The 9637-nt window shown below is 47.7% G+C and overlaps 1 protein-coding gene across 1 annotated transcript; it reads right to left on the bottom strand.

Annotated features, from left to right (window-relative positions):
* Positions 1–703: 703 nt before the first annotated feature.
* On the bottom strand, positions 704–5424 carry LOC122753138 (polyubiquitin-C). The gene is made up of 2 exons (XM_044000264.1): positions 5274–5424; positions 704–3610 (listed from the first exon to the last, which is right to left on the bottom strand). The coding sequence occupies exon 2, from the start codon at positions 3602–3604 to the stop codon at positions 746–748; it is 2859 nt and encodes a 952-aa protein (XP_043856199.1). The 5' UTR covers positions 3605–3610; positions 5274–5424; the 3' UTR covers positions 704–745.
* Positions 5425–9637: the final 4213 nt, after the last annotated feature.

The following is a 9637-nucleotide window of genomic DNA, read 5'->3' as shown; positions in this document are numbered from 1 at the left end:
CAAATCTGGCCTCAGACACTTAACACTTACTAGCTGTGTGACCCTGGGCAAGTCACTTAACCCCAATTGCCCCACAAAAAAAACAAAACACCTCAAGGCATGTATTAGTTATTGCGACTCAGTTTGCCCATTCTTGCAGGAATGTAATAAATCTGTCTCTGCTTGACTTCGTAGTCTCATTTGGGTAAACTGAGGCAGTTTGCCCCAAACAGTATTGTGCTATAGGAAACAGGATGATCCCAAAATAACATAGAAAGGCTCATGAACTGATGTATAGTGAAGTGAGCATAACTGGGGGAGAGGACATTGTGCATAGTGACAGCAGCATTGTTTAATGAGCAATTGTGAATGACTTAACTACAAAGTTTACTATGCACCCCCCCATTGAAAGAACTGATAAAAAGAGCACTTGCTGATTGTAAATACATAACCTCGTTGCTGCCTTAGGGAGGGAAAAAAAATTTGAAACTAAATCTTATGAAAATGAATGTTGAAAACTACCCTTACATGTAACTGGAAAAATAAATGTTGAAAATAAAATTCTATATAAATTATGCTAGTTATTTTTATGCTAAGGATAATTTTATGGAAATTTTAACATGGAACAACTTCTGTGGCTTAAGAGTAAATTTACTCTTATGTTAAAACTAAATAACCCATTTAAATTTGAAAAAATTAAGAGTATGACCAAAACAAGTCAAAGTCAATGTGCAACAAAAATCTTTATTAGCATTTGACTCAGCTGTTACTGAACCTGGTAATCTCCCCCCTTGTCCTCATTTCTGGCCTTTACATTCTCAATAGTGTCACTGGGCTGCACCTCCAGGGTGATGGTCTTGCCCGTCAGGGTCTTCACAAAGATCTGCATGCCACCTCTCAGACGCAGCACCAGGTGGAGGGTGGACTCTTTCTGGATGTTGTAGTCAGACAGGGTGCGCCCGTCTTCCAGCTGCTTGCCTGCAAAGATGAGCCTCTGCTGGTCAGGAGGGATGCCCTCTTTGTCCTGGATCTTGGCCTTCACATTCTCAATAGTGTCACTGGGCTCCACCTCCAGGGTGATGGTCTTGCCTGTCAGGGTCTTCACGAAGATCTGCATGCCACCTCTCAGACGCAGCACCAGGTGGAGGGTGGACTCTTTCTGGATGTTGTAGTCAGACAGGGTGCGCCCATCTTCCAGCTGCTTGCCTGCAAAGATGAGCCTCTGCTGGTCAGGAGGGATGCCCTCTTTGTCCTGGATCTTGGCCTTCACATTCTCGATGGTGTCACTGGGCTCCACCTCCAGGGTGATGGTCTTGCCGGTCAGGGTCTTCACGAAGATCTGCATGCCACCTCTCAGGCGAAGGACCAGGTGCAGGGTTGACTCCTTCTGGATGTTGTAATCAGAGAGGGTGCGGCCATCTTCCAGCTGCTTGCCTGCAAAGATGAGCCTCTGCTGGTCAGGAGGGATGCCCTCTTTGTCCTGGATCTTGGCCTTCACATTCTCAATAGTGTCACTGGGCTCCACCTCCAGGGTGATGGTCTTGCCCGTCAGGGTCTTCACAAAGATCTGCATGCCACCTCTCAGACGCAGCACCAGGTGGAGGGTGGACTCTTTCTGGATGTTGTAGTCAGACAGGGTGCGCCCGTCTTCCAGCTGCTTGCCTGCAAAGATGAGCCTCTGCTGGTCAGGAGGGATGCCCTCTTTGTCCTGGATCTTGGCCTTCACATTCTCAATAGTGTCACTGGGCTCCACCTCCAGGGTGATGGTCTTGCCTGTCAGGGTCTTCACAAAGATCTGCATGCCACCTCTCAGACGCAGCACCAGGTGGAGGGTGGACTCTTTCTGGATGTTGTAGTCAGACAGGGTGCGCCCGTCTTCCAGCTGCTTGCCTGCAAAGATGAGCCTCTGCTGGTCAGGAGGGATGCCCTCTTTGTCCTGGATCTTGGCCTTCACATTCTCAATAGTGTCACTGGGCTCCACCTCCAGGGTGATGGTCTTGCCTGTCAGGGTCTTCACGAAGATCTGCATGCCACCTCTCAGACGCAGCACCAGGTGGAGGGTGGACTCTTTCTGGATGTTGTAGTCAGACAGGGTGCGCCCGTCTTCCAGCTGCTTGCCTGCAAAGATGAGCCTCTGCTGGTCAGGAGGGATGCCCTCTTTGTCCTGGATCTTGGCCTTCACATTCTCAATAGTGTCACTGGGCTCCACCTCCAGGGTGATGGTCTTGCCTGTCAGGGTCTTCACAAAGATCTGCATGCCACCTCTCAGACGCAGCACCAGGTGGAGGGTGGACTCTTTCTGGATGTTGTAGTCAGACAGGGTGCGCCCGTCTTCCAGCTGCTTGCCTGCAAAGATGAGCCTCTGCTGGTCAGGAGGGATGCCCTCTTTGTCCTGGATCTTGGCCTTCACATTCTCAATAGTGTCACTGGGCTCCACCTCCAGGGTGATGGTCTTGCCTGTCAGGGTCTTCACAAAGATCTGCATGCCACCTCTCAGACGCAGCACCAGGTGGAGGGTGGACTCTTTCTGGATGTTGTAGTCAGACAGGGTGCGCCCGTCTTCCAGCTGCTTGCCTGCAAAGATGAGCCTCTGCTGGTCAGGAGGGATGCCCTCTTTGTCCTGGATCTTGGCCTTCACATTCTCAATAGTGTCACTGGGCTCCACCTCCAGGGTGATGGTCTTGCCCGTCAGGGTCTTCACAAAGATCTGCATGCCACCTCTCAGACGCAGCACCAGGTGGAGGGTGGACTCTTTCTGGATGTTGTAGTCAGACAGGGTGCGCCCGTCTTCCAGCTGCTTGCCTGCAAAGATGAGCCTCTGCTGGTCAGGAGGGATGCCCTCTTTGTCCTGGATCTTGGCCTTCACATTCTCAATAGTGTCACTGGGCTCCACCTCCAGGGTGATGGTCTTGCCCGTCAGGGTCTTCACGAAGATCTGCATGCCACCTCTCAGACGCAGCACCAGGTGGAGGGTGGACTCTTTCTGGATGTTGTAGTCAGACAGGGTGCGCCCGTCTTCCAGCTGCTTGCCTGCAAAGATGAGCCTCTGCTGGTCAGGAGGGATGCCCTCTTTGTCCTGGATCTTGGCCTTCACATTCTCAATAGTGTCACTGGGCTCCACCTCCAGGGTGATGGTCTTGCCCGTCAGGGTCTTCACAAAGATCTGCATGCCACCTCTCAGACGCAGCACCAGGTGGAGGGTGGACTCTTTCTGGATGTTGTAGTCAGACAGGGTGCGCCCGTCTTCCAGCTGCTTGCCTGCAAAGATGAGCCTCTGCTGGTCAGGAGGGATGCCCTCTTTGTCCTGGATCTTGGCCTTCACATTCTCAATAGTGTCACTGGGCTCCACCTCCAGGGTGATGGTCTTGCCCGTCAGGGTCTTCACAAAGATCTGCATGCCACCTCTCAGACGCAGCACCAGGTGGAGGGTGGACTCTTTCTGGATGTTGTAGTCAGACAGGGTGCGCCCGTCTTCCAGCTGCTTGCCTGCAAAGATGAGCCTCTGCTGGTCAGGAGGGATGCCCTCTTTGTCCTGGATCTTGGCCTTCACATTCTCAATAGTGTCACTGGGCTCCACCTCCAGGGTGATGGTCTTGCCTGTCAGGGTCTTCACAAAGATCTGCATTGTGATCTGTAAATAAATATAACACCATCATTAATAGCTATTCAAGGGCAGCTAGGTGATGCAGTGGATAGAGCACCAGCCCTGGAATCAGGAGTACCTAAGTTCAAATCAGGCCTCAGACGCTTGACACTAGCTGTGTGACCCTGGGCAAGTCACTTAACCCCAATTGCCTCACCTAAACAAACTTTATTTTTAAAAAAAGCTATTCAACTTAAAACCAAACTGATGGTCTGCTCGGATCAAATCCTGACTTTGTTAATTTAGCAGCAAGTGTGATGGAAGAGGATCTCCAAATCCAGGGGGAAAAAACAAAAAAAGAACTGCGGAGTATAGATGCTGAATGAACCATACTATTTTTGTTTTTGATCCTGTTGTTTTTTTTCTATTTTGAGGTTTTTCATCATTGCTCTGATTTTTTTCTCTTATAACATGACTAATGCAGAAATAGGATTAATGTTATTATGTGTGTGTATATATACATATATATATATATATATATATATATAAAACCTATATCAAATTACCTGCTGTCTAGGGGAGGGGGGGAAGGGAGAAAAATCTGAAATTGTAAAGCTTGTATAAACAAAAGTTGAGAACTATCTTTACATGTAACTGAAAAAAAAAATAAAATACTTTATTAATTTAAAATAAAATTAGCAGCAAGTTTTCCCTACCTAGTCAAACCTTTGGTTTAGTTTTTCTTTTTTGTTCACATTCCTAACAGTAACTCAAATGAAATCAGAAATCAGGTAATGGCAATAAACTTGAAAAACCAGGTTGTTTTTCCCCCCTTGAAAGCACACATAGCTGTCAAAGAATCTACCTTATCAAGGAAAACCACTACAACTTTTAAATAGTATGTTTCCTGTATTTCTACAGACCATTATAGGAAAGGATTAATTTGATGCTCCCTAAACTGAGCATGGTGACAAAAGTTAAGCCCAAACGTTAAACTGAAGAGAAACGAGTTCCCTCAACAGGGAGGGCAGATTTAGAAGACTGGGTCGAATCAGCAACTGCCAGTGACAATAGCAATGCTTCCTGATACCCCAGTGTGACGTTGGACAGTCACTTTCTCCCAGACCCATTTACTCCCGTCCGAACAGAAGTATAACTACACGAAACATTAAAAATAAAGCCTTCCCAAACACAAGCCTAATTGACACCATTACTCAGAACAACGCTTACTTCCTATTGTCTTCCGTACAAAAAAAAGTTCCGCTCCCCCAATAATAACAAATCTCGCGAGACTGGGGAAGGCGGCCTCCTTGACAGCCCAAGCACAAGGAAAGTTGTGGCGCGTCCCTCCCCCCATCCCCCTAGAGCGGGCCCAAGAAACTTCCTGGTGCCGTGTGCAAACTTGGTACTAAGTCTAACGCCTTCCGGTCTCCGGGCCCTGAGCCCCCGGCGTTCACAGCAGCGGCTGGGATAAGGACCCTCCCGGGCAGCTCCGGGCTCCTGAGGTAGCGGGGGCAAAGCCCCCACCCCACCCCACCCCCTCCCGTCACCCGTGACTCAGCACTTTTAAGCCTGAAGAACGAAAGGTTCACGCCGTGGGCCCCTCAACGTTCACTTTCCTCACCCACCCTCTTTACTCCCCGCAAACACCCGCGCCTCCAACTAACTAGGCTCTTCTATAACCCGACCACCGAACCCAACCCACCAGTACCTCTTTGTAAGGAAGCTAGGACTCGAGAAGATCGCGCCGCCAAACTCCACAAGAAGCAGTCACCAAGAAGACTATACCCGGTTATGCGCTGCTTACAGCCCCCGCTCGCTATTTATGCGACGTGGTGGGACGCGTCACCTCGAGCGTAGGCGTGGTGTATTTGCGCGGACAAAAGTAGTTCCCGTCCCCGCCTCCTCGGGAATCCAGTAAGGTGAGACGACTGTCCCCACCCCGCCCACCCCGGCGCCAGGCAGGCGCGTGACGGAGGCTCCTCCTCGCCTCCTTAGATGGTGTTTGAAACTCGAAGGGCGGATGGATTCGGAGCAGAGGGGCCGGCCCTTTGCTGAAAACTCTGGAAGCTTCGCTACAGCTGTGGAAAAGAGGAGAAGGGGTGGGGGAGAGGGAGCTCAGGAGAAGGCTGCTGATTGGTCAGCGCTGCGGGGTGGGGCGGTGCCCGGAGATCTCCCTTGTTACTGGGGCTCTCTAGAACTCGGTGGAAAGGGCTGACGTGATACTGAAAAGGGGGGGGGGGGAGGAGAGAAAGCACGCTCGTGCGCATGCTCAGAGAGGAGTGAGGAGGGGGAGGGGGGAAGGAGAAAAGCCAGTGGGGGGCCAAGGGGGTCTTGGAGCCTGGGAATAGTGACCATCTTCCCAACCCCGTCGTTCCTGAGAGTTCTGGGAGCCCTATCGGTCCCCCTGGGGCCGGGTCGGGTGGGGGGCGGGGATGCCACCGGGCGGCCCTTTGTTTACCTAACCTCCCCGGGCGCCTCACCCCCTGTAGTATTGCAGCCTGAATTTACTTCCAAACATGTTTTGTGACTGGACGAGCTCTACCCCCGCCCTAGGCCCCGGCCTGGCCTGGAAAAACAAACAGGCCCCAACCTTCCCCCCACCCCCGCAAGGGTCCGACCTGAGGCCTCTGAGTCCCTAAGGGGCGGCTCTGAGCCTTTGGTCCTTTTCTTGCGGGTGGAATCACTAGCCCTGAACCCCCTCCCCCCTAAAAGCCGAAATAGAGAGAAAAATACCATTTGTCATTTCTGCCTTTTCAACCCCTGGTGCTTTGCACTAGGCGTGTAGTAGGCGCTTAATGTATGACTGAGTCGTTGTGCATTGCTTACCGCCTGCTGTGTGCCAGGCTTTGGGCTAAACGTGGCGGAAGGGAAGGACACTTGGGAAAACGAAACTCAAATCCGCCCCTAATCTCCTGGAGTTCACCGGCCACGGGCAAACAAACCGCTGTGGGACAAACAAGACCCGCGGGGGAAATGGGGGGTGGGGCCCGGGGGGAGACACTATGGTTGAGGAGGAGCGGGGGCCGAGAAGCCCCGACGAGAGTGAGCTTCGTAGACCCGCAGGGGGTCAGAGAAGCCTCTCAAGTGACCGGTGGTCGGCTGAAAGCAGTCACAGGGACCCTTGTTTTATAACCTGCTTTAGTCATTTTCCCTAAAGTTTTAAGTGAATGGGCTTAATAGAAGGAACCTTGGAGACTGTAACTAAAAGTACAGAGATTAGGACCTCCTGCTTTTTTTTGGGGGGGGGGGGTATGGGATGATCTTCTGCAGCCCAGGTTTTCCATTACATTTAAGGGGTTGGCCAGGAGAGACACTCCCGCATCTATTTACAGCAAACGGGCTCAGGCATCTGCCCAAGGTCGAAATGGAATTTGTCAGGAAGGAGACTTTGGTTCGTTCCCTGTGACCTTCTCCCTGTTTTGAGAAATAGTGGAGAAATGCTGATGCAATTTTTCTAGAGGAAAACAGAAAGGGAGGGATGGCCTCCAGGGGCAGAGAGAGGGGAAAGCAGAGCTGTCCCTTGGGGTGGCCAGATTCCATCAGGGGTTGCCCCCCCCCAAGATGATTCCAGCGAATTCAGCCTTTCTGGATCCTGTCTCTATCGGAGATCCGGTCCGAGCCTTAGTCCTGGCAACAATTACCTGCGTGCAGGTTCCCTGAGCACACTGAGAAAGGTGCTGATTATATTAGTTGCTGGTTTGGGTTGGGGTGCTGTCTCAGAATGAGTAAGCAGGAATGTTTTTGTTGGGGGAGGAGGGAATTAAGGTTTGCCAGGCTTCCGTCTATGTATATACCACTCAACAGAAGTCCTCCCCCACAACTGCTACTAAATTTATTTACTTCTTTTATCTTTCTGACATTTCCATGAACTAACCATTTATCTTAGACTTAGAAAGGAAGAAAAGGATAGACTACTGTATAGGATGTTAGAGCCGAAAGGAGCCTTGTGTCTTAGAAACAGCATATGAAAAATGTACAAAAAATGAAGCTTTGAACCCTGTTAAATATGTGTGTATATGAGTGATTCCAGAATTCTCTTGTAAGCCAATTTTTAAAAAGATGTTTAAATCACAATTTAGTGTTATTTTATTATCAGATTCTTGCGATTAAATTCTTTAAATTATTAAATTCTGTTGTCTTTTCTTTTTCCTTACCAAGTTAAACACAGCTGATTCATTCGTGAGGCACTGTCTTGAACCTGGTTTTCTGTGCTCAAGAAAGAAGTTAGCAACTGTAAATAAAGCTATAATGAAGCAGATTCTTTACATTTATCTTCCAAACATCATTTCTGTGTAACAAATAATGGAGGAGGAGTGGAAAATGCAAAGAATTGATCAAGTATAAATATTTTCACATGGACTTTTAAATTCGTGTTCTAAAATATTTCTACTAACATCTGCTTCTAGAGGAGGAGCATCAAGTATGACAAGTATAGCTGACTATAACTTAGGTCATCTGGGGAATAGGAATTCAACTATGAATCCAATTACTTGGCATCGTTATTGGAATTCCCTCCCTTCTCATCTCCACCCTCCTGATTTCCCTACCTTCCTTTAAACCTCGTCTTCTTCAGGAAGCCTTTCCCAAACCCCTCTTAATTTTAGTACCTTCTCTTTCCTGTTTATCCAGTATATACCTCATTTGTATAGATTTGTTTACCTGTTGTCTTTTTGAACTCTTTGAGGGCCAAGATTGCCTCCTGCCTCTGCCTACTGCCCAGTGCTTAGAGAACCTAGTAGGCACTTAATAAATGTTGATTGATTTTTTTGGGGGGGTAGTAAGGCAATTGGGGTTAAGTGACTTGCCCAGGGTCACATGGCTAGTAAGCGTTAAGTGTCTGATGCCAGATTTGAACTCTGGTTCTCCTGACTCCAGGGCGGATATTCTATCCACTGCACCACCTAGCTGCCCCTAAAAGGAACATTTTAATTTTAATTTAATTTAATTTTATTTTATTTTATTTTATTTAATTTTATTTTGGTGAGGCAATTGGGGTTAAGTGACTTGCCTAGGGTCACACAGCTAGTAAGTGTTAAGTGTCTGAGGCCGGATTTGAACTCAGGTCCTCCTGAATCCAGGGCCAGTTGCCCCTAAAAGGAACATTTTTAATGAAAAATATGTTGATTTACAAAAGAGGTGGAATTATAAAGGATGAGTAAAAGCCTCACCAAAAGAAAAAAGCAATATTTATCACTCTTCTTGCATGTACAAAAAAGAAAAACGATTCTTTTCTCTCCTCTGAGGGTGTTATTGAATGGAAAGAACTGCTTTGCTAAGAGGTTATTTTTCAGCTAAACTATTTGGGTCAGCCAAACAAGATCAAAGTAGTGACTTGCCTCATTGTAGTTTAACTTAAGGCCCTTTGGCAAGCACATGTAGTTAGTTAGTTTCTTATTGAATAGTTTGACTTCCTGGAAATTATGGTTCACAGTGAAAACTAGTGGTTACCAAGAAACTCATAAGCTCAAGGGGCGGGGGTGGGGGGTAGGAATCTAATACAAAAAAATCTAACTAATTCTACAAATTATAGATTTAAAGTCCAGGAGTTGACCTAGAATCATAAAATCTAGTTGGAAGTAACTTAAGACTCACTTAGTCCAATTTGCCACATGCCATGCAGGAATTCTCTCTAAACCATCCCAGGCAGGTCTAGTCTTTGCCTATATGGGGTGATAAGGAACTCAGTAACCAAGGGGCTCATTCCTTTGTACAGCTTTCCCAGAAGCTAAAGTGTGCCTCCCTGTAACTTCACCTATGGAATACACGTGATTCCTATCCGTTTATAAAATGTAAACTTTTCTAGCAGGTGATTTTTTTTTTTAAGAAAAAATATGTTGCAGTGGATAGAGGACCTGAGTTCAAATCCAGCCTCAGACACTTGACACTAGCTGTGTGACCCTCATTGGCCCATCCCCCCCAAAAAGAATGAATATGTTTCTGGATGAATATACAATATATGTAGATATAAGGTGATAGCTAGATTTCTCTAAATGGATATAACTAAATCCTCATTAACTTAAGTGATATCCAAAAATGAGATAAAACCTGAATTAGGCCCAAAATAGAATTTTA

The sequence above is a fragment of the Dromiciops gliroides genome, chromosome 4 (genome assembly GCF_019393635.1).
Source record: "Dromiciops gliroides isolate mDroGli1 chromosome 4, mDroGli1.pri, whole genome shotgun sequence".
In the NCBI taxonomy this organism is placed as follows: domain Eukaryota; kingdom Metazoa; phylum Chordata; class Mammalia; order Microbiotheria; family Microbiotheriidae; genus Dromiciops; species Dromiciops gliroides.
The sequence above is the reverse complement of the archived record's forward strand: the minus strand, read 5'-3'. Positions and strand labels throughout refer to the sequence as shown.